This window comes from Borostomias antarcticus (assembly GCF_949987555.1).
Source record: "Borostomias antarcticus genome assembly, chromosome: 3".
Classification (NCBI taxonomy): Eukaryota; Metazoa; Chordata; class Actinopteri; order Stomiiformes; family Stomiidae; genus Borostomias; species Borostomias antarcticus.
In genome coordinates this window covers 9447862-9472906 of record NC_140236.1, presented here as the reverse complement: position 1 = coordinate 9472906, position 25045 = coordinate 9447862, and the positions used below count along the sequence as shown (strand labels likewise).

The following is a 25045-nucleotide window of genomic DNA, read 5'->3' as shown; positions in this document are numbered from 1 at the left end:
TGTGCGTCTGACAGACACACAGAGACAGCTGTACAATGGAACACAAGGTGTTCCGCTATTTCACTTGTTACATCTGAGTTTGTCAACAGAGGAGACAGGCACGGGACTGGAGGTGGAGATGGAGGCTATTCTGCCTGCTTCCCTAGAGATGGGTGACACCTGTGGTTCGTGGGATGCATGGCCAACACCGCGACCCCACGTCGCCCGACTCACTGTGGGCAAGAGACCATTTAGTCCGAAGCGTGCCCAAAACTCTCTGTCCTCAAACGCAGAAGAGGGGATTGCAAAGGTCCACGTCTTTTTATTAGGAAGAGATGTGGCTGTTGAATTTGAGAGCTCAACCTGCAACACCCCTATTGTTCTAAAAGTTTAGATAATTGATATTTGTTCAGATTTTTGAGAATTGTAAATGAAGCGATTTCATTTTACTGTTATTTTATTTTATTTGAGTAATGCATCCCACCCCCCCACCCCCCATCGCTGTTCACCCAATTTTCGTTTTCACCCTTAGGGGGCGTTGTTTTACCTAATGTGTTAGGTCTCAGATGTATAGATGATCAACTTCTGGCTAGAAAGACAAGCAGTCATGTATTGATGAGACGATAATGTTGTTTTATTTAAGGGGAGATACGGTAGGTGGAAACATAGTTTTTCAATGCCCTGGTCAAATTTGAGATTTTGTGCTAGTTTGCTTCCATAACATGTCTTCTTTCATACTAGTGGAAATAAAACATAAAAAATATGCATTTAGATGTTTATTTTACTTCATTTAGTCTGTTTGCGTCTGTAGATTCTTCCTAAATTCACCAAAAGTTAGCATTCTTACGCAACATGCCATACCGCGACAGTTGTCTGGACCATAACATCCAAGGTATCATTGGAAAGGTCTCTCTATCTAGCACAATGTTATCGCAACCAAACCTGATGGTTTCATTTGTATCAGCAACCAATCGTGGAAATACAAAGGCGGGTTTGATGCTAAGCGTGAAATCTCATTGGCTGTTGTTGATTTCTGAGAACGTGATTGGTTCAGATGCGATCATGTGACACGTTTCCACTTCCTGATCTCAAACCCAAACAATCGCCGTCTGTGAAGCGTTCTAAGCGTACTAAGCAACAACGACAACAGTGTTTTCTCAGGAAACAAGAGAAACTAAATGGAAAGGATTACATTTATGAGACAAAAAGTGCCTATTCGCGCAAGTTGTCATTAGCCGGTGCTAGCATGTCCATTGAGCAGCAGGGAGATGAGGCTAGCGTTAGCATGTCCAGTGAGCAGCAGGGAGATGTGGCGCGTTTGAATGAGCTGATAACTGGGTTGATTTGTCCTAATTCTTCAGGGACTGATCTTAAAATTAACATAGATCCTCAGAATAGTGGGTTCTGTAGTACTTTGCTCTTAGAGTGCAGTCTTTGTGAGAAATGGCTATCGCAAAAGTGTCTACACATCGACTTGGCTTCATGATACAACTAGGAATGATGTTGCATTTGATGTCAATGTGAGGATGGTCCTCTTAGCGCACGAGTTAGGGTTGGGGTATGCAGCTCTCAAAAAGATTAGTGTTAGGGATCCCAGGGCTTCATCTGAAAACGTATCAGAAACATGACAAGAGGGTGACAGGTAGGCTATTGAAACGTGTTCCCTCTCTCTCTCTCTCTCTCTCTCTAGCCAATATCAGAAGCCTATACATATGCACAGTAGTCTCCCTCTCTCTACCTCTGGCATTTCTACATGCATCCATAAACTGACCAAATAAACTGTTTTAATTTCAGTTGCTGAAATAGAGAGAGGTCTGGAGTGCTTGCACAGAAGCAGAGAGCAGATTAGGCAGGCATATGCAGGCATATGCAGTAAGATGACTGCCAATAAATGCAAAATGTTACAAAATTATTACAGTTATTGAGAATTATTACAATAATTCTCAATAATCAGCTTTCAGTGGAGAACATGAAGGCGGCAATATGGGGTAGTCTGCTTCACTGTATGTCCACTGATGACAACCCCATGCACACCAGGAACATATTGTGGTTTTAGGACAGTTTTGTGGACTGCAGCTGAGTGGGTTCTACAAACCAGCTGCTTAGAACAGTTTTGTGGACTGCAGCTGAGTGGGTTCTACAAACCAGCTGCCTAGAACAGTTTTGTGGATAGCTAGTGTGGTGCCATCTGAGGAGTGACTCTGTAGACCTATGACGGCGTAGCTTGATGTCTCCTATGGTGTTGCTTTTGACGATGGTTATATCACTTTGTTTGTTTGGCAATCTATATTTAGCTTCTATTGGTGTTTACCCTGCATTGTTTACCACATCTTGTCTTGTGTATTTATGAATCAGCTTACTCTTCATGTTCATTCATTCATGTTTTCTCCATGTAAAACGCTTAAAAAAAACACAAAAAGTTAGATAATCTGTTTTCTCATGCATGTCCTCGTAAAATGTGTCTATCTTTGTCCATGATCTGTGTAACAAAATAATACAAGCTTTCTAAAAGGGAATGTTCTCTTCCCTACTAACATTGTCTTGTCTCTAGTCTCGTTTTACTAACATCCCACTCGTGGGCTGTACCTTGACGTGGTGAGTGGGCTTCCAACTAAATAGGTCTTGCTTCTCTATACAAAATGTCTACTCCTGGACTATTCTGAATCCACAACATGCTGTGTTATTCAGTTTTCAGTTTCTATGTGTTTTCAGATGTTGTGTAATGTTGTTACTAATGATGTGATTGGATACTGTGTTTGTAAATATTGGTTTCCAATGCAAATGTATGTTTTTTTACAATACAAATTTTCAAAGCCCGTTTTCTCAAAATGAGTTATTTCTCATCTTTGGGACATCAAAACCACCACTTGAGTAGCACCTACATACACCTAACTTTCCAGTTTTCTTCCAATCCATATTCTGAAGGGTTTGGCCAAGGATTTTTTAAATTTCATTCATAGCCTGATTTATATAACAGTTTATCCCTAAAACATGGCGAAAATTGGTCTTTTTAATGACTGTTGACAGTATTTTCTGATTTCTGAAGTGAAGAAAAGAGATATCAAAAATCCCTCTTGGACAAAGTTTTGAATAGGGATATGTGAACAAATTGAAACAAGAATTTTGAATCTGGCTTGAACCAATTAAAAAATTGTCCCGAAATTATGCAAATTAGCGCATATTTAGCCCATATAATGCCTAATTGGCATGTTTATCCATTAGATTTCAGAAAACTTGTAATACAAAAAAGATGCTCCTTAATTTAAACTGGGGGAGTTTGATGGTGATACCTATTAAGGATTTTTTTTTCCTATTCACCTGGGGTGTCTCCCCTTAAAGCTAGCTCCCCCTGACAAATTACATGGACTGACGAAGCCCGACTGGCTCTAACGACGCTTAAACAGAGACTATCCAAAGCACCCTGTTTAGGTATTCCTGACTATAACAAGCCTGTCCACCTGGTTGCGAGCGAAAAAGAAAGGTTACACGTCAGCAATGCTGGCACAAAAGCATGGAGATAGGTATAGACCGGTAGCCTATTACTCCAAAAGACTTGACACTGGACTTAAACGGATAAAATATTGGCTTGCACTTAACGATGTTTCTAAAGATATCTTCAACAGAGTGCTGATAACCATTCCTGACGCGAAAGAGGGGTTCCTGCGTCACACCAAGCCTGGGGATTGGGTCCTGATCCGCGACCTCGGGCCGTACCAGATTCTACTCACCACGCAGATGGCTGGGCCGTACCAGATTCTACTCACCACGCAGATGGCTGTCAAAGTAGCTGAGAGGACTTCGTGGGTCCATGAGAGCCGTTGCCGGGACGTCCCAGACCAAAGACGTCCAACAAGGGATCGCAAGCATCAGGACGCTTAGAAGATGCAATCGAACCAGCAAATCTCAAGGGCCAAATCAATGGGCCACCATTGTGGTTTCCTCTGAGGAGGAGCTATTGAAAGAGGTTACCTTGCCTGTCACCTCTTTCTCATGGTCGTTGTTATGACAACGTGGACAAGCTCAACAGCAATGACTGCATCAAATACACCACACACACACACACACACACACACACACACACACACACACACACTGGAACCAACATTGAACATTCAGACAATGAGACATGGAAGCTGCGATCCAGAAGAGGAGTCGTTTTGTTTTCCCCAATGCCATTCTATTGTCCACAACAGAAGTGAATGAACTTTATCTTGAATTATCTTGAAGAAATGTATGATATTTGTTTAGAAGAGTTATAATGTTTTGAAACATGAGCTGGAAAATGGTTTTGAAGTGTAAATTCTATTGGGTTTTTCCTCTAATTGAACAAGATACTTGTTTCCCCTCTTCAGAATTTTGACAGATTTTAGACTAGTAACCATGTCATATTTTTACCTTGTTTCTGTCAAATTATGAAGCAAGGATTCTTGGTGCATGGTTGCATGTGGAGAGAAGGTAATCTGATTTTTTTAGATTGTTCATAGTAAAATTCTCAGGCCATTTTTATTCTGCTCCACCTAGTGGTGAAAAGAGATTACTTCCTTTCCACATGTGTAGCGTGTTGAAATTGGGTTAAGTTGTTAAGTTGTTGTTGAGTTGAGTTGAGTGTTTACTTCTGTATTTTTATGTGCCTGGTAAGGTACAAACTGGGGAATTGTAGAAATTGTAGTTTCACACTACCTCTCTCAACCTTTCACATGCAAAACCCCTACCTGTGCTAACCTAATTTATAACAGGATGACATCTCCAGGGGGGGACACACCCCAGACTTTGTCTGGCCTAGAATAACCTTTCTTTGTTCCATTGTCCCTGAAACCTATTCAAGATTTACCGCCCTTTCTCATGTCACGTGCCTGTAATCTTGACCACTGTTGATGATGTCCGTCACTTTATTATGCCGTGTACAGATGGGTTAGCCAACCAAATCTCTGGAAGCGTCACATCCATGTATTGCTTGAATATAAGACTTCCTCACTTCTGTTGGATGAACCACTGACGTGCGTTATCCTGAAGTCCTTGCGCTCGTATGTTTTCTTAATAAATCAGACTTAACCTCTTTGAGTGAACCTTGGCAAATCCTTTACTTTTGATCAGATTAAATTCCACTACACGGTGAAGGCAGGAGCCACGGTCCCCAGGGGCTCTATCTCCGGGAAATAAAGATCAAATCAAAATAAATAACACACACCTTAATATACACACACAATGCACCATAGGATATACAGAGTGCCATGCAATGAACTAAACATTTGAGCAACAGGCCTGCTACAACAAACTAACATCCTACTGCTGTAGACACAACAGCCTACTACATCACAGACTGGAGCCTGCTACATTTAAACCAAGACAACAGCCTACTACAACAGCCAACTACATCACAGATTAGAACCTGCTACATCTAAACCAAGACAACAGCCTACTACAACAGCCTAGTACATCACAGATTAGAACCTGCTACAGCTAAACCAAGACAACAGCCTACTACAATAGCCTACTACATCACAGATTAGAACCTGCTACAGCTAAACCAAGACAACAGCCTACTACATCACAGAGTAGAACCTGCTACAGCTAAACCAAGACAACAGCCTACTACAACAGCCTACTACATCACAGAGTAGAACCTGCTACAGCTAAACCAAGACAACATCCTACTACATCGCAGAGTAGAACTTGCTACAGCTAAACCAAGACAACAGCCTACTACAACAGCCTACTACATCACAGAGTAGAACCTGTTTCAGGGCTTTAACAATGGATTCACTACAGATAAGCTACTCAATGTTCTCTGGCAGGGTGTTCCAGAGGTTGGGGGCATAGATACTGAAAGCTGCCTCTCCATGTCTCTTGGTCCTGGCTTTTGTAACTGTTAGGAGTTCAGTACCTGAGGGATCTACTGGGCATGTATCTAAGAAGCATGTCTGAAATGTATTCAGGTGTGTGAATATGGAGAGATTTATAGACTAGTAAAATCATTTAAAGTCTATTCTCACACTAACAGGTAACCAGTGCAGTGATCTTGATATGGGTTTCGAAATTAAGATCTGAGAATATTTCTGCAAACACAATTTTGTTGAATTAAACCTTAATTATCTCTTATCTTGAAATGTTCTTCTTCTTCTTGAATCTGGATCTGGGTGGGTCCAGCCATAGGTATCAATTTCATATTTAGCAAAATGTGTTGATCATTAATTTAGATACTGCCTTCTCAGGATAGTGTCTTTCAGAGGAACCACTAGATGCATTACATCCAGCATTTAGGAGTGCATATCTTATGTCCAGAGTATTGTGTAGTTTCTTTTCACAGAATGGTCTGCATTGCGTTTCGTGTAACAGGTAGGCCTACTCCTTGATGAATAACACTTCTTTTATGAAATGCTGTTTTCAGTTTTCTGTTTCTGAAAAAAATGAGCTATCACAACAAAAGACACTAAATCATAGTATAAAATGACTGATACACAATGACACCTCATTCTTTTTCACAACTTTGGCGATGGCTGTTAAACCGAAGAGAAGCTGGTGCTTTACACTTGTGATTGCAGGTGAGCAAAATATAGACTAAGGAATACCACACAATTTTTCTTATGAATTCTATGACATCTTGTTTGAGACGAAACAACAAACAAACAAGTTATTTCAAGTTAAATACCCAAAGGTAGAAAGGTAGCACAGACACAAATCGTCAGGATAATGTTGACTTGTATCAATTTCACTGGTATATTTTGGCCAAAAGTGACCTCTTTAAGATCCACCACTCCACTGGCCAAAATAAACCGGTGAAATTGAGAAAAGTCAACATTATCCTGAAGATCTGTACCTTTCTACCTTTGGGTATTGACATTGGAATTATATGACTTTGGTTTAGCACCAAACACATTGGGAAGGTGCATCCAAAGATCAAACAAGAAGTTATGTTTGCCAACATGATAGACATGTACATTAAATTCATACCATTCATTGTATGCATTGCTTTTGTGCAAAAGGTACAGCAATGTGTGAAACAGTCTGTAATTTCTCTATGTACTGTAATTATTTTTTTGCTTACAAGCATGTCTGTTTCATCTAGTTATTTGCACCAATGAAGGAATATCTCATGCCCCTCATGACAGACGTAAGTGCAATCCCAAACTAGACATATTTCTAAAAAAATGTTTTTCTTTTGTCAGGAAATGCATGAAATAGATTGCAGGTACAGAGATAACAATATTTAGAGGCAACCTATTATTTGTTTCCTGTCAGTGCAGTGTGGTACTGTAGGTCATAAACATCCATTAGGTTTAGTTACATAATAATACACTATTATACTACTCATTCTAAGAATGATTGAATAGAACGTGAGAGACTCTCTAGGTCATCCTCAGACAAGCCCTCCATCACTGCTTCCAGTCTTCCCGATCCCCCAAACATGTGGATAGCTCGTTGGTACTTTCTGCTCCTTCATCCTTAAGTACGTCCAGATACAGTTTGTTAGTGTGGGACGCCCGTGTGTTGGCTCCCGCAGCACCAGTTTGCTGGCTGGAAGCTCCTGGTGTCTCTGGCAGTGACCAGCCAGGCTTATTCTCACGGCTGTTATTGTCTCACTCACCCTTGGTGTCCTCCCATACAGATGCTTGTTGGTAACATGTACTCAACATCTTGTTGATGTTGAGTACTGCACACAGTTTTCTGGTGTAGCACCAGTCAAGGGACTTCTGCAGGCTGAGCTTTAGGGTGCAGCATTCACAGCCATATAGGAGAAGGGACTCTACCGTCATATAGAAGAAGCTGAGCTTGATTTGTCGGGGGGGGGGGGGGGGGCGGGTTCGAATTCCACACACTGGCTATGTCGTTTAGGGCCTTCCATGCAAGCGCCTTCCTCACTTTGGTCTTGCTCGGACCAATATCTTATTTTTATTTTTTTCCCCCCTCTACAGTTAATGTACGTCTAACAAATGGTCCTAACAACTGCTCTGGGAGAGTGGAGGTGTTTCACTCAGGCCAGTGGGGTACGGTTTGTGATGATTTCTGGGACTTGCTGGATGCCAAGGTGGTGTGCAGAGAGCTGGGCTGTGGAGAACCTCTGGAGGCCTTGGATCTTGCTCACTTTGGACCAGGAAGGGGAGAGATCTGGCTGGATAATGTTCGCTGTACTGGGACAGAAGAGTCTCTGCTTGGGTGCAACTCTAATGTACTGGGGTCACACAATTGTGGACACAATGAGGATGCTGGGGTCATGTGTATCGGTATGTATGTAGTTTCATTATGCTCCTAAGCCGTTTATTTTAACCAACTAGTATGGAGCTGATGTCATCTTTCTCTCTCTCTCTCTTCTCTCTCTCTGTCTCTCTCTCTCTCTTTAAGGTCCACCACTCCACTGGACCGAAACACCATTGGAGGGCTTGTTCGAGGATGACCCAGATGACCGTTGTGAGTATCCATGGATAAATCTACTCTTCACATACTGTAATTTGCTTCAAATGTTCAACCCGGCCAATGTCCTCGTTTTTGTCTATGATCCTGTTCCAATCATAGTAGTTCAAACAGCTGAGACAGTAGTGTGCTCGGTGGAAGGATCTTATCACAGCCCTGGGAGGGTGGAGATATACCAGGACAGCAGTTGGGGAACAGGGTGCGATGATGACTGGCGTTTACTTGATGCTGAAGTAATATGCAGAGAGTTGCGTGGTGTGGTGGCGTAACGGTCTAAGCATCGTGTTTCATGACCATCAGGGACTAGAGTTCATGCCCAGGCCTTGCCAGATCCCAGTATGGCCGGATCCCCAGAGGGAGTGGCATACTGGGCCGCCCCTCCAAGAGGGTGGTTAGGTTAATCTCGGTTTGAGGGTTCGCCACTCTACAGTGACCCTGTCTGGTGTCGGAGTCATGATCATGAGCTGAGAGAGTCAGGTAGCTAGCTCCCTCTTTCAGATTGCAAGTCACGGGGTTGCACAACGAATCCTCCACAATAACAAGGACACAATTGGACAATAGGTTGGGTGTGATTGGCTACCAAATTGGGTGAAAATGGGACAAGAAAAAAATCCCCTTGGGGAATGCTTGATCCGGTGCCTTGCATACATAAGACAACATACAGAGCTATACTGTTATGTCATACTATGGTTTACTTTATTTTAATGTACTTCAATACTATACCATAATGTACCCTACCACAACCGCACTCCTAAGTATTGAACAACTCAACATGTTGAAAAGAAAAGACGTTCTCTTCTTTCCAGTTATCCCGGATAGCGCCTTGATTCGCCTGGCAGGGACTCTGGACCGGTGCTCAGGGAGGGTGGAGGTGTATCATCAAGGGCAGTGGGGTACAGTGTGTGATGACAACTGGGATTTGAGGGACGCAGAGGTGGCCTGCAGACAGCTGAACTGCGGGGCCGCTGTGGGAGCCCCCATACGTGCCTGGTTCGGAATGGGCGTGGGTCTGCCCATTCTACTTGACAGCGTGGACTGTGCCGGCACGGAGCACTCCCTCTTCGAATGCCGTGCGGAAGCTATAGGTCAGCACAACTGTATGCACCATGAGGATGCAGGTGTCGTTTGCTCAGGTAGGAGTGTCACCGTTTTTTGTCGTCTTGTGGAAACGAAGGCCAACTATTTTTATTTTAAAACAAGTTTAAATATGCATTCAACATTTAATTTTATACACAACACACTTAGAACCGAAGGACACAGTAACACAAGTGAGACAGTTTTCAACAGAGTATATTTATTTTACAGTGTTTTTATCACTTTAATTTTCTTAATCAATTGTCCCACGTTCCCCTTGCTTTTTCATTTTCTACAGTGTCACACGTATGTAAGTATGAATTAGTGTCGTGTTTGATATTTTATGATTCAGCCAACACACTGACATGACACCTAGTAAGCATCAAATTTGATTACAATAATGTTCATCTACTGTATTAAAGCCGGACCTTCCATCCGCTTGGCTGGTGGTCCCACCAACTGCTCTGGGAGAGTGGAGGTGTTTTACTCAGGCCAGTGGGGTACGGTATGTGATGATGACTGGGACATGCTGGACGCCCGGGTCGTGTGCAGGCAGCTGGGCTGTGGAGAAGTTCTGGCAGCCCTGGGCTTGGCCAGGTTCGGGAGGGGCTCAGGACCTATCGTTCTGGATGACATGGCATGTGACGGCACTGAGGGATCACTCCAAAACTGCACCGGAGGTGAACCAGGGGTCCATAACTGTTATCATTTTGAAGACGCAGGGGTTATCTGTGCAGGTGAGTACAGGCTTGCAGTAATTGGGGTTGGCCGATGAACAGGCAAATGTGTTTGAGTAAGCAATACTTTTGTGACCATTGCAATGCAGATGGTGACTTTGGAGTTCGTCTGGTCAACGGTCCTCACAACTGCTCTGGGAGAGTGGAGGTGTTTCACTCAGGCCAGTGGGGTACGGTTTGTGATGATCATTGGGGCATACTGGATGGCCAGGTGGTGTGCAGAGAGCTGGGCTGTGGAGAAGCTCTGCAGGTCTTTCGAAGGGCTCATTTCGGAGAGGGGACCGGCTCTATCTCTCTAGATGACCTGGCCTGCTCTGGCTCTGAAGACTCTTTGCTGCAGTGTCACCACAATGGTCTGGGGAACCATGACTGCCGCCATTATGAAGATGCTGGAGTCACCTGCACTGGTAAGTCCAGGGGATGTCAAGATGTCATGAATGAACTTGTTTAGCATGATTGAGCGAAGACCTTGAATGAAGCTAGTTCATGCAGGAAACTCATGGCAGTGCGTGCGCGTCATTGGCTGTAGCCAGCTGACGTGAACAACGTATACTCAGCTGTGTGGCTCCAATCACATACAATGTTACCTCATATGAAGGTTGTTTAAGCCACACACATATACTTGTCCTTACACACACACACACAGAGACCTACATACATTGTGTTGCTATGCTGCTGGTGCTATTGTTTTTGCTTGCCCACCACCATCCCAGACTCTATCCGCTCTGTACTATACTCTGCTGTTCTGTACTGAAGTACATGTGTGTCAGGGGGATTATTACTATAGTGTTCCCGGCCTAATATAGTCATGCAAGTATGCACCCAATTTGACATCCCCATCCTCTCACCATATTCACAGCAACACTTTATATGAAGGTTCTTGATAAGCGTTGATTAAAAGGTAATATGGCCCATATCATTCGTTACCAATAGTAAGTTCAGTTGCTCCAATTAAAAAACAACAACATGCAAACCTCTTTAAAAACGTGTTTCACATCAGTTATTCATTTCTCCATCTTGATTTTTAAAAATGCAGGTTACACAAACACCCATCAGCCAAATTCCACACAGACTTACAGCAGGACTTTGCATCATATTAGCCTATATGATCCACATTTTAAATTTGACAACATCTCCAGCCTCACATTATCTTCACAATCCCACCTGTGTGTTACAGACAGTATATCCAGAGTTCGCCTGGTCAACGGTCCTAACAACTGCTCTGGGAGAGTGGAGGTGTTTCACTCAGGCCAGTGGGGTACGGTTTGTGATGATGACTGGGACATGCTGGATGGCCAGGTGGTGTGCAGAGAGCTGGGCTGTGGAGAAGCTCTGCAGGTCTTTCAAAGGGCCCATTTCGGAGAGGGGAGAAGCTCTATCTTTCTAGATGACCTTGCCTGCTCTGGCTCTGAAGACTCTTTGCTGCAGTGTCACCACAATGGTCTGGGGACCCATAACTGCCGCCATTATGAAGATGCTGGAGTCACCTGCACTGGTAAGTCCAGGGGATGTCAGGATGTCATGAATGATCAGGTTTAGCATGATTGAGCGAAGACCTTGAATGAAGCTAGTTCATGCAGGAAACTCATGGCAGTGCATGCTTGTCATTGGCTGTAGCCAGCTGACGTGAACAACTACAAGTATACTCAGCTGTGTGGCTCCAATCACATACGATGTTACCTCATATGACGGTTGTTTAAGCCACACGCATATACTTGTCCTTACACACACACAGACATACATACATTGTGTTGCTATGCTGCTGGTGATATTATTTTTGCTTGCCCACCACCACCCCAGACTCTATCCGCTCTGTACTATACTCTGCTGTTCTGTACTGAAGTACATGTCTGTCAGGGGGATTATTACTATAGTGTTCCCGGCCTAATATAGTCATGCAAGTATGCACCCAATTTGACATCCCCAGCCTCTCACCATATTCACAGCAACACTTTATATTAAGGTTCTTGATTAGCGTTGATTAATAGGTAATAAGGTCCATATCAGTCGTTACCAATAGTAAGTTCAGTTGCTCCAGTTAAAAAAAACAAACATGCAAACCTCTTTAAAAACGTGTTTCACATAATTTCTTCATTTCTCCATCTTGATTTTTTAAAATGCAGGTTACACAAACACCCATCAGCCAAATTCCACACAGACTTACAGCAAGACTTTGCATCATTTTAGCCTATATGATCCATATTTTAAATTTGTCAACATCTCCAGCCTCACATTATCTTCACAATCCCACCTGTGTGTTACAGACAGCACATCCAGAGTTCGCCTGGTCAACGGTCCTAACAACTGCTCTGGGAGAGTGGAGGTGTTTCACTCAGGCCAGTGGGGTACGGTTTGTGATGATGACTGGGACATGCTGGATGGCCAGGTGGTGTGCAGAGAGCTGGGCTGTGGAGAAGCTCTGCAGGTCTTTCAAGCGGCCCATTTCGGAGAGGGGACAGGCTCTATCTCTCTAGATGACCTGGCCTGCTCTGGCTCTGAAGACTCTTTGCTTCAGTGTCACCACAATGGTCTGGGGACCCATAACTGCCGCCATTATGAAGATGCTGGAGTCACCTGCACTGGTAAGTCCAGGGGATGTCAGGATGTCATGAATGAACTTGTATAGCATGATTGAGCGAAGACCTTGACTGAAGCTAGTTCATGCAGGAAACTCATGGCAGTGCGTGCTCGTCATTGGCTGTAGCCAGCTGACGTGAACAACTACACGTATACTCAGCTGTGTGGCTCCAATCACATACGATGTTACCTCATATGACGGTTGTTTAAGCCACACGCATATACTTGTCCTTACACACACACACACAGACATACATACATTGTGTTGCTATGCTGCTGGTGATATTATTTTTCCTTGCCCACCACCACCCCAGACTCTATCCGTTCTGTACTATACTCTGCTGTTCTGTACTGAAGTACATGTCTGTCAGGGGGATTATTACTATAGTGTTCCCGGCCTAATATAGTCATGCAAGTATGCACCCAATTTGACATCCCCAGCCTCACACCATATTCACAGCAACACTTTATATTAAGGTTCTTGATAAGCGTTGATTAATAGGTAATAAGGCCCATATCAGTCGTTACCAATAGTAAGTTCAGTTCCTCCAATTTAAAAAAACAACAACATGCAAACCTCTTTAAAAACGTGTTTCACATCATTTCTTCATTTCTCCATCTTGATTTTTTTAAATGCAGGTTACACAAACACCCATCAGCCAAATTCCACACAGACTTACAGTAAGACATTGCATCATATTAGCCTATATGATCCATATTTTAAATTTGACAACATCTCCAGCCTCACATTATCTTCACAATCCCACCTGTGTGTTACAGACAGCACATCCAGAGTTCGCCTGGTCAACGGTCCTAACAACTGCTCTGGGAGAGTGGAGGTGTTTCACTCAGGCCAGTGGGGTACGGTTTGTGATGATGACTGGGACATGCTGGATGGCCAGGTGGTGTGCAGAGAGCTGGGCTGTGGAGGAGTTCTGCAGGTCTTTCGAATGGCTCATTTCGGAGAGGGGACAGGCTCTATCTCTCTAGATGACCTGGCCTGCTCTGGCTCTGAAGACTCTTTGCTGCAGTGTTACCACAATGGCCTGGGGATCAATGACTGCACCCATTATGAAGATGCTGGAGTCACCTGCACTGGTAAGTCCAGGGGATGTCAGGATGTCATGAATGAACTTGTATAGCATGATTGAGCGAAGACCTTGACTGAAGCTAGTTCATTCAGGAAACTCATGGCAGTGCGTGCGCGTCATTGGCTGTAGCCAGCTGACGTGAACAACTACACGTATACTCAGCTGTGTGGCTCCAATCACATACGATGTTACCTCATATGACGGTTGTTTAAGCCACACGCATATACTTGTCCTTACACACACACACACAGACATACATACATTGTGTTGCTATGCTGCTGGTGATATTATTTTTCCTTGCCCACCACCACCCCAGACTCTATCCGTTCTGTACTATACTCTGCTGTTCTGTACTGAAGTACATGTCTGTCAGGGGGATTATTACTATAGTGTTCCCGGCCTAATATAGTCATGCAAGTATGCACCCAATTTGACATCCCCAGCCTCACACCATATTCACAGCAACACTTTATATTAAGGTTCTTGATAAGCGTTGATTAATAGGTAATAAGGCCCATATCAGTCGTTACCAATAGTAAGTTCAGTTCCTCCAATTTAAAAAAACAACAACATGCAAACCTCTTTAAAAACGTGTTTCACATCATTTCTTCATTTCTCCATCTTGATTTTTTTAAATGCAGGTTACACAAACACCCATCAGCCAAATTCCACACAGACTTACAGTAAGACATTGCATCATATTAGCCTATATGATCCATATTTTAAATTTGACAACATCTCCAGCCTCACATTATCTTCACAATCCCACCTGTGTGTTACAGACAGCACATCCAGAGTTCGCCTGGTCAACGGTCCTAACAACTGCTCTGGGAGAGTGGAGGTGTTTCACTCAGGCCAGTGGGGTACGGTTTGTGATGATGACTGGGACATGCTGGATGGCCAGGTGGTGTGCAGAGAGCTGGGCTGTGGAGGAGTTCTGCAGGTCTTTCGAATGGCTCATTTCGGAGAGGGGACAGGCTCTATCTCTCTAGATGACCTGGCCTGCTCTGGCTCTGAAGACTCTTTGCTGCAGTGTTACCACAATGGCCTGGGGATCAATGACTGCACCCATTATGAAGATGCTGGAGTCACCTGCACTGGTAAGTCCAGGGGAGGTCAGGATGTCATGAATGAACTTGTATAGCATGATTGAGCGAAGACCTTGACTGAAGCTAGTTCATTCAGGAAACTCATGGCAGTGCGTGCGCGTCATTGGCTGTAGCCAGCTGACGTGAACAACTACACGTATACTCAGCTGTGTGGCTCCAATCACATACGATGTTACCTCATATGACGGTTGTTTAAGCCACACGCATATACTTGTCCTTACACACACACACACAGACATACATACATTGTGTTGCTATGCTGATGGTGATATTGTTTTTGCTTGCCCACCACCACCCCAGACTCTATCCGCTCTGTACTATACTCTGCTGTTCTGTACTGAAGTACATGTCTGTCAGGGGGATTATTACTATAGTGTTCCCGGCCTAATATAGTCATGGAAGTATTCACCCATTTTGACATCCCCAGCCTCACACCATATTCACAGCAACACCTTATATGAAGGTTCTTGATAAGCGTTGATTAATATGTAATAAGGCCCATATCAGTCGGTACCAATAGTAAGTTCAGTTGCTCCAATTTCAAAAAAACATGCAAACCTCTTTAAAAACGTGTTTCACATAATTTCTTAATTTCTCCATCTTGATTTTTTAAAATGCAGGTTACACAAACACCCATCAGCCAAATTCCACACAGACTTACAGTAAGACTTTGCATCATATTAGCCTATATGATCCACATTTTAAAATTGACAACATGTCCAGCCTCACATTATCTTCACAGTCTCACCTGTGTGTTACAGACAGTACATCCAGAGTTCGCCTGGTCAACGGTCCTAACAACTGCTCTGGGAGAGTGGAGGTGTTTCACTCAGGCCAGTGGGGTACGGTTTGTGATGATGACTGGGACATGGTGGATGGCCAGGTGGTGTGCAGAGAGCTGGGCTGTGGAGAAGCTCTGCAGGTCTTTCGAAGTGCTCATTTCGGAGAGGGGACAGGCTCTATCTCTCTAGATGACCTGGCCTGCTCTGGCTCTGAAGCCTCTTTGCTGCAGTGTCTCCACAAGGGTCTGGGGAACCATGACTGCACCCATTATGAAGATGCTGGAGTCACCTGCAATGGTAAGGTGGATTTTTTTTTTTTACAATGCTACTATTGATACTAGTGTCATAGCAGAATCCAAGCTAAACAACACCTTTAGCTGAAAAAAACATTTTTTCACAATCCATCTTGAGTCATTCAACTATTCACCTCGGGAGTCTGGAACACTTTTTGGCATCTCTGGGTGGGGACAATAGTAAGTTCAGCTACTAGAATCTAAAAACCCCCCCCATAAAAACGTCTGTTAAAAACTCGTATTACCTTATTACAAGGACAAAGTAATGGTTTCAGTGCTGTGTTTTTTTTTGTCTGTTAGTTAGTCAGCAGGATTATGCAAAAACTGCCTGATTGATTTTCATGAAACTTGTTGGAGGGGTGAAGCATAGGCCATGGAAGAAACCATTAAATCCTGGAGTGGATCCAAATCACAGGGCAGATCCACAAATTATTTTTTACTTTTGTTAATATTGCCAGATGAGACATTTGGCCTTGTTATATAATGCACCATAGTGCCATCTGGTGTTTATATTTCATATTGCCAGATAGAGCATTGGGCAGATGCACTAATTAGGTTTCACTTTTGTTAACATCGACATCAAGACACGTTCTTCTCTAAACTAGAAATGCCCAGTCCTCTTACACATTCAACAACTCTACATGCTGATGACATGCATCATGGGTGGAGGTCTGTGCTCGTCGAGTGCCCTTCTAGTTACACAAATGTCTACATTTCTCCATCTTGATTTTTTTATTTTTAATTCAGGATATACAAACACCTATCAGCCAAACCCTACACAGACCTACAGTAAGAGATCGCCTCATACTACATGAACCACATTTTAAATTTTATGGATTAAATGGCCAATTACTGATTCTGTGTACCAACGGGTATCAGAACTAGTGTAGGTGAAAAAACATGTTTTCACAATCCATCACCACCTCATTGTAGACCAATAGTAAGTTCAGTGGCTACAATCTAAAAAAAAACATGCAAACTTCGTATTACACAATGTCTTGATTTCTCTGTCTTGATTTTTACCATTTTTATTCAGGTTATACAACCACCTACCTACATCCTGTACATTGTGTTGCTATGCTGCTGGTCCTATTGTTTTTGCTTGCCCACCACCACCCCAGACTCCATCCCCTCTGTACTATACTCTGCTGTTCTGTACTGAAGTACATGTCTGTCAGGGGGATTATTACTATAGTGTTCCCGGCCTAATATAGTCATGCAAGTATGCACCCAATTTGACATCCCCAGCCTCTCACCATATTCACAGAAACACTTTATATTAAGGTTCTTGATCAGCGTTTATTAATAGGTAATATGGCCCATGTCAGTCGTTACCAATAGTAAGTTCAGTTGCTCCAGTTAAAAAAAACAAACATGCAAACCTCTTTAAAAACGTGTTTCACATCATTTCTTCATTTCTCCATCTTGATTTTTTTTAAATGCAGGTTATACAAACACCCATCAGCCAAATTCCACACAGACTCACAGCAGGACTTTGCATCATATTAGCCTATATGATCCACATTTTAAATTTGACAACATCTCCAGCCTCACATTATCTTCATAGTCCCACCTGTGTGTTACAGACAGTACATCCAGAGTTCGCCTGGTCAACGGTCCTAACAACTGCTCTGGGAGAGTGGAGGTGTTTCACTCAGGCCAGTGGGGTACGGTTTGTGATGATCATTGGGGCATACTGGATGGCCAGGTGGTGTGCAGAGAGCTGGGCTGTGGAGAAGCTCTGCAGGTCTTTCGAAGGGCTCATTTCGGAGAGGGGACAGGCTCTATCTCTCTAGATGACCTGGCCTGCTCTGGCTCTGAAGACTCTTTGCTGCAGTGTCACCACAATGGTCTGGGGAACCATGACTGCCGCCATTATGAAGATGCTGGAGTCACCTGCACTGGTAAGTCCAGGGGATGTCAGGATGTCATGAATGAACTTGTATAGCATGATTGAGCGAAGACCTTGACTGAAGCTAGTTCATTCAGGAAACTCATGGCAGTGCGTGCGCGTCATTGGCTGTAGCCAGCTGACGTGAACAACTACACGTATACTCAGCTGTGTGGCTCCAATCACATACGATGTTACCTCATATGACGGTTGTTTAAGCCACACGCATATACTTGTCCTTACACACACACACACACAGACATACATACATTGTGTTGCTATGCTGCTGTTGATATTGTTTTTGCTTGCCCACCACCACCCCAGACTCTATCCGCTCTGTACTATACTCTGCTGTTCTGTACTGAAGTACATGTCTGTCGGGGATTATTACTATAGTGTTCCCTGCCTAATATAGTCATGCAAGTATGCACCCAATTTGACATCCCCAGCCTCACCATATTCACAGCAACACTTTATATTAAGGTTCTTGATAAGCATTGATTAATAGGTAATAAGGCCCCTATCAGTCGTTACCAATAGTAAGTTCAGTTGCTCCAATTTCAAAAAAACATGCAAACCTCTTTAAAAACGTGTTTCACATCATTTCTTAATTTCTCCATCTTGATTTTTTAAAATGCAGGTTACACAAACACCCATCAGCCAAATTCCACACAGATTTACAGTAAGACTTTGCATCATATTAGCCTATATGATCCATATTTTACATTTGACAACATCTCCAGCCTCACATTAGCTTCACAATCCCACCTGTGTGTTACAGACAGTACATCCAGAGTTCGCCTGGTCAACGGTCCTAACAACTGCTCTGGGAGAGTGGAGGTGTTTCACTCAGGCCAGTGGGGTACGGTTTGTGATGATCATTGGGGCATACTGGATGGCCAGGTGGTGTGCAGAGAGCTGGGCTGTGGAGAAGCTCTGCAGGTCTTTCAAAGGGCTCATTTCGGAGAGGGGACAGGCTCTATCTCTCTAGATGACCTGGCCTGCTCTGGTTCTGAAGACTCTTTGCTGCAGTGTCTCCACAAGGGTCTGGGGAACCATGACTGCACCCATTATGAAGATGCTGGAGTCACCTGCAATGGTAAGGTCTATCGCTGCCTGTTAGACCTGATTTTTTTTTTTTTTACAATGTTACTATTGATACTAGTGTCATAGTAGAATCCAAGCTAAACACCTTTAGCTGAAAAAAACATTTTTTCACAATCCATCTTGAGTCATTCACCTCGGGATTCTGGAACACTTTTTGGCATCTCTGGGTGGGGACAATGGTAAGTTCAGTTGCTAGAATAAAAAAAACAACAACATAAAAACGTGTGTTAAAAACTCGTATTACCTCATTACGAGGACAAAGTTATGGTTTCAGTGCTGTGTTTTTTTTGTCTGTTAGTCAGCAGGATTTTGCAAAAACTGCCTGATTGATTTTCATTAAACTTGTTGGAGGGGTGAAGCATAGGCCATGGAAGAAACCATTAAATCCTGGAGTGGATCCGAATCACAGGGCGGATCCACAAATTATTTTTCACTTTTGTTAATATTGCCAGATCGGACATTTGGCCTTGTTATATAATGCACCACAGTGCCATCTGGTGTTGCCATGAGCATTTGGCGGATGCATTAATTAGGTTACACTTTTGTTAACATCGACATCAAGACACGTTCTTCTCTAAACTAGAAATGCCCACTCCTCTTACACATTCAACAACTCTACATGCTGATGACATGCATCATGGGTGGAGGTCTGTGCTCGCCGAGTGCCCTTTTAGTTACACAAATGTCTTCTTTTCTACATCCAGATTTTTTTATTTTTAATTCCTACAGTAAGAGATCGCCTCATACCATATTTTAAATTTGATTTATTAAATGGCCAATTACTGATTCTGTGTACCAACGGGTATCAGAACTAGTGTAGGTGAAAAAACATGTTTTCACAATCCATCACCACCTCATTGTAGACCAATAGTAAGTTCAGTGGCTACAATCTAAAAAAAAGCATGCAATCTTCGTATTACACAATGTCTTAATTTCTCTGTCTTGATTTTTACCATTTTTATTCAGGTTATACAACCACCTATCAGCCAGACTCTACACAGACCTACAGTAAGACAACGCCTCATACTATATGATCTTCCTTTTAAATTTGATAACATTCACACTATCTTCACAGTTCCACCTGTGTGTTACAGACAGCACATCCAGAGTTCGCCTGGTCAACGGTCCTAACAACTGCTCTGGGAGAGTGGAGGTGTTTCACTCAGGCCAGTGGGGTACGGTTTGTGATGATGTCTGGGACATGCTGGATGGCCATGTGGTGTGCAGAGAGCTGGGCTGTGGAGAAGCTCTGCAGGTCTTTCAAGCGGCCCATTTCGGAGAGGGGAGAAGCTCTATCTCTCTAGATGACCTGGCCTGCTCTGGCTCTGAAGACTATTTGCTGCAGTGTCACCACAATGGCCTGGGGATCCATGACTGCACCCATTATGAAGATGCTGGAGTCACCTGCACTGGTAAGTCCAGGGGATGTCAGGATGTCATGAATGAACTTGTATAGCATGATTGAGCGAAGACCTTGACTGAAGCTAGTTCATTCAGGAAACTCATGGCAGTGCGTGCACGTCATTGGCTGTAGCCAGCTGACGTGAACAACTACACGTATACTCAGCTGTGTGGCTCCAATCACATACGATGTTACCTCATATGACGGTTGTTTAAGCCACACGCATATACTTGTGCTTACACACACACACACAGACATACATACATTGTGTTGCTATGCTGCTGGTGATATTGTTTTTGCTTGCCCACCACCACCCCAGACTCTATCCGCTCTGTACTATACTCTGCTGTTCTGTACTGAAGTACATGTCTGTCGGGGATTATTACTATAGTGTTCCCGGCCTAATATAGTCATGCAAGTATTCACCCATTTTGACATCCCCAGCCTCGCACCATATTCACAGCAACACCTTATATAAAGGTTATTGATAAGCGTTGATTAATATGTAATAAGGCCCATATCAGTCGGTACCAATAGTAAGTTCAGTTGCTCCAATTTCAAAAAAACATGGAAACCTCTTTAAAAACGTGTTTCACATCATTTCTTCATTTCTCCATCTTGATTTTTTAAAATGCAGGTTACACAAACACCCATCAGCCAAATTCCACACAGACTTACAGTAAGACTTTGCATCATATTAGCCTATATGATCCACATTTTAAAATTGACAACATGTCCAGCCTCACATTATCTTCACAGTCTCACCTGTGTGTTACAGACAGTACATCCAGAGTTCGCCTGGTCAACGGTCCTAACAACTGCTCTGGGAGAGTGGAGGTGTTTCACTCAGGCCAATGGGGTACGGTTTGTGATGATGACTGGGACATGGTGGATGGCCAGGTGGTGTGCAGAGAGCTGGGCTGTGGAGAGGCTCTGCAGATCTTTCGAAGTGCTTATTTCGGAGAGGGGACAGGCTCTATCTCTCTAGATGACCTGGCCTGCTCTGGCTCTGAAGACTCTTTGCTGCAGTGTCTCCACAAGGGTCTGGGGAACCATGACTGCACCCATTATGAAGATGCTGGAGTCACCTGCAATGGTAAGGTCTATCGCTGCATGTCAGAATGGATTTTTTTTGTTTACAATGCTACTATTGATACTAGTGTCATAGCGGAATCCAAGCTAAACAACACCTTTAGCTGAAAAAAACATTTTTTCACAATCTATCTTGAGTCATTCAACTATTCACCTCGGGAGTCTGGAACACTTTTTGGCATCTCTGGGTGGGGACAATAGTAAGTTCAGCTACTAGAATCTAAAACCCCCCCCCATAAAAACGTCTGTTAAAAACTCGTATTACCTTATTACGAGGACAAAGTAATGGTTTCAGTGCTGTGTTTTTTTTTGTCTGTTAGTTAGTCAGCAGGATTATGCAAAAACCGCTTGATTGATTTTCATGAAACTTGTTGGAGGGGTGAAGCATAGGCCATGGAAGAAACCATTAAATCCTGGAGTGGATCCAAATCACAGGGCAGATCCACAAATTATTTTTTACTTTTGTTAATATTGCCAGATGAGACATTTGGCCTTGTTATATAATGCACCATAGTGCCATCTGGTGTTTATATTCATATTGCCAGATAGAGCATTGGGCAGATGCACTAATTAGGTTTCACTTTTGTTAACATCGACATCAAGACAAGTTCTTCTCTAAACTAGAAATGCCCAGTCCTCTTACACATTCAACAACTCTACATGCTGATGACATGCATCATGGGTGGAGGTCTGTGCTCGTCGAGTGCCCTTCTAGTTACACAAATGTCTACATTTCTCCATCTTGATTTTTTTATTTTTAATTCAGGATATACAAACACCTATCAGCCAAACTCTACACAGACCTACAGTAAGAGATCGCCTCATACTACATGAACCACATTTTAAATTTTATGGATTAAATGGCCAATTACTGATTCTGTGTACCAACGGGTATCAGAACTAGTGTAGGTGAAAAAACATGTTTTCACAATCCATCACCACCTCATTGTAGACCAATACTAAGTTCAGTGGCTACAATCTAAAAAAAAACATGCAAACTTCGTATTACACAATGTCTTGATTTCCCTGTCTTGATTTTTACCATTTTTATTCAGGTTATACAACCACCTACCTACATCCTGTACATTGTGTTGCTATGCTGCTGGTCCTATTGTTTTTGCTTGCCCACCACCACCCCAGACTCCATCCCCTCTGTACTATACTCTGCTGTTCTGTACTGAAGTACATGTCTGCCAGGGGGATTATTACTATAGTGTTCCCGGCCTAATATAGTCATGCAAGTATGCACCCAATTTGACATCCCCAGCCTCTCACCATATTCACAGCAACACTTTATATTAAGGTTCTTGATTAGCGTTGATTAATAGGTAATAAGGCCCATATCAGTCGTTACCAATAGTAAGTTCAGTTGCTCCAATTTAAAAAAAACAACAACATGCAAATCTCTTTAAAAACATGTTTCACATAATTTCTTCATTTCTCCATCTTGATTTTTTAAAATGCAGGTTACACAAACACCCATCAGCCAAATTCCACACAGACTTACAGCAAGACTTTGCATCATATTAGCCTATATGATCCATATTTTAAATTTGACAACGTCTCCAGCCTCACATTATCTTCACAATCCCACCTGTGTGTTACAGACAGCACATCCAGAGTTCGCCTGGTCAACGGTCCTAACAACTGCTCTGGGAGAGTGGAGGTGTTTCACTCAGGCCAGTGGGGTACGGTTTGTGATGATGACTGGGACATGCTGGATGGCCATGTGGTGTGCAGAGAGCTGGGCTGTGGAGAAGCTCTGCAGGTCTTTCAAGCGGCCCATTTCGGAGAGGGGACAGGCTCTATCTCTCTAGATGACCTGGCCTGCTCTGGCTCTGAAGACTCTTTGCTTCAGTGTCACCACAATGGTCTGGGGACCCATAACTGCCGCCATTATGAAGATGCTGGAGTCACCTGCACTGGTAAGTCCAGGGGATGTCAGGATGTCATGAATGAACTTGTATAGCATGATTGAGCGAAGACCTTGACTGAAGCTAGTTCATGCAGGAAACTCATGGCAGTGCGTGCTCGTCATTGGCTGTAGCCAGCTGACGTGAACAACTACACGTATACTCAGCTGTGTGGCTCCAATCACATACGATGTTACCTCATATGACGGTTGTTTAAGCCACACGCATATACTTGTCCTTACACACACACACACAGACATACATACATTGTGTTGCTATGCTGCTGGTGATATTATTTTTCCTTGCCCACCACCACCCCAGACTCTATCCGTTCTGTACTATACTCTGCTGTTCTGTACTGAAGTACATGTCTGTCAGGGGGATTATTACTATAGTGTTCCCGGCCTAATATAGTCATGCAAGTATGCACCCAATTTGACATCCCCAGCCTCACACCATATTCACAGCAACACTTTATATTAAGGTTCTTGATAAGCGTTGATTAATAGGTAATAAGGCCCATATCAGTCGTTACCAATAGTAAGTTCAGTTCCTCCAATTTAAAAAAACAACAACATGCAAACCTCTTTAAAAACATGTTTCACATAATTTCTTCATTTTTCCAACTTGATTTTTTAAAATGCAGGTTGAACAAACACCCATCAGCCAAATTCCACACAGACTTACAGTAAGACATTGCATCATATTAGCCTATATGATCCACATTTTAAATTTGACAACATCTCCAGCCTCACATTATCTTCACAATCCCACCTGTGTGTTACAGACAGTACATCCAGAGTTCGCCTGGTCAACGGTCCTAACAACTGCTCTGGGAGAGTGGAGGTGTTTCACTCAGGCCAATGGGGTACGGTTTGTGATGATGACTGGGACATGGTGGATGGCCAGGTGGTGTGCAGAGAGCTGGGCTGTGGAGAAGCTCTGCAGGTCTTTCGAAGGGCTCATTTCGGAGAGGGGACAGGCTCTATCACTCTAGATGACCTGGCCTGCTCTGGGTCTGAAGACTCTTTGCTGCAGTCACCACAATGGTCTGGGGAACCATGACTGCCGCCATTATAAAGATGCTGGAGTCACCTGCACTGGTAAGTCCAGGGGATGTCAGGATGTCATGAATGAACTTGTTTAGCATGATTGAGCGAAGACCTTGAATGAAGCTAGTTCATGCAGGAAACTCATGGCAGTGCGTGCGCGTCATTGGCTGTAGCCAGCTGACATGAACAACTAACCTCAGCTCTGTGGCTCCAATCACATATGATGCTACCTCATAAGGCAGCTATAAGCCGCATACATATACTTGTCCTTACACACACACACACTCCTACTGTACAGTATATACATTGTACACTGTGTTGATATAGTGTTGGTGCTATTGCTTTTACTTGCCCACCACCACCCCATGTTCCATCTGCTCTGTACTGTTGAATTTGGCTGATTTTCAGAGAAATGCCTTTTAATCTGATCCTGTTAGCTATTTCCTAATTATGATGATTGGCCTCTGAGTATGGCTGTCGGCTGGAGTTTACTGTAAGAAACGGTGTCTCTCTTCCATAGACTTATGAGATAAAGAT

General features: G+C 43.3%; 1 protein-coding gene across 1 annotated transcript; it reads left to right on the top strand.

Moving 5' to 3' along the window:
• Positions 1-831: 831 nt before the first annotated feature.
• Positions 832-24521, top strand: LOC311307183 (scavenger receptor cysteine-rich domain-containing protein DMBT1-like; the record flags this gene model as incomplete). Its single annotated transcript, XM_084435983.1, has 18 exons — positions 832-871; positions 7893-8201; positions 8320-8385; positions 9195-9521; positions 9885-10199; positions 10289-10606; positions 11377-11537; positions 11628-11694; positions 12464-12781; positions 13557-13874; positions 14650-14967; positions 15738-16055; positions 17638-17955; positions 18724-19041; positions 20144-20461; positions 21230-21547; positions 23151-23468; positions 24244-24521. 18 exons carry the CDS (start codon positions 832-834, stop codon positions 24519-24521), a joined length of 4743 nt encoding a protein of 1580 aa, XP_084292109.1.
• Positions 24522-25045: the final 524 nt, after the last annotated feature.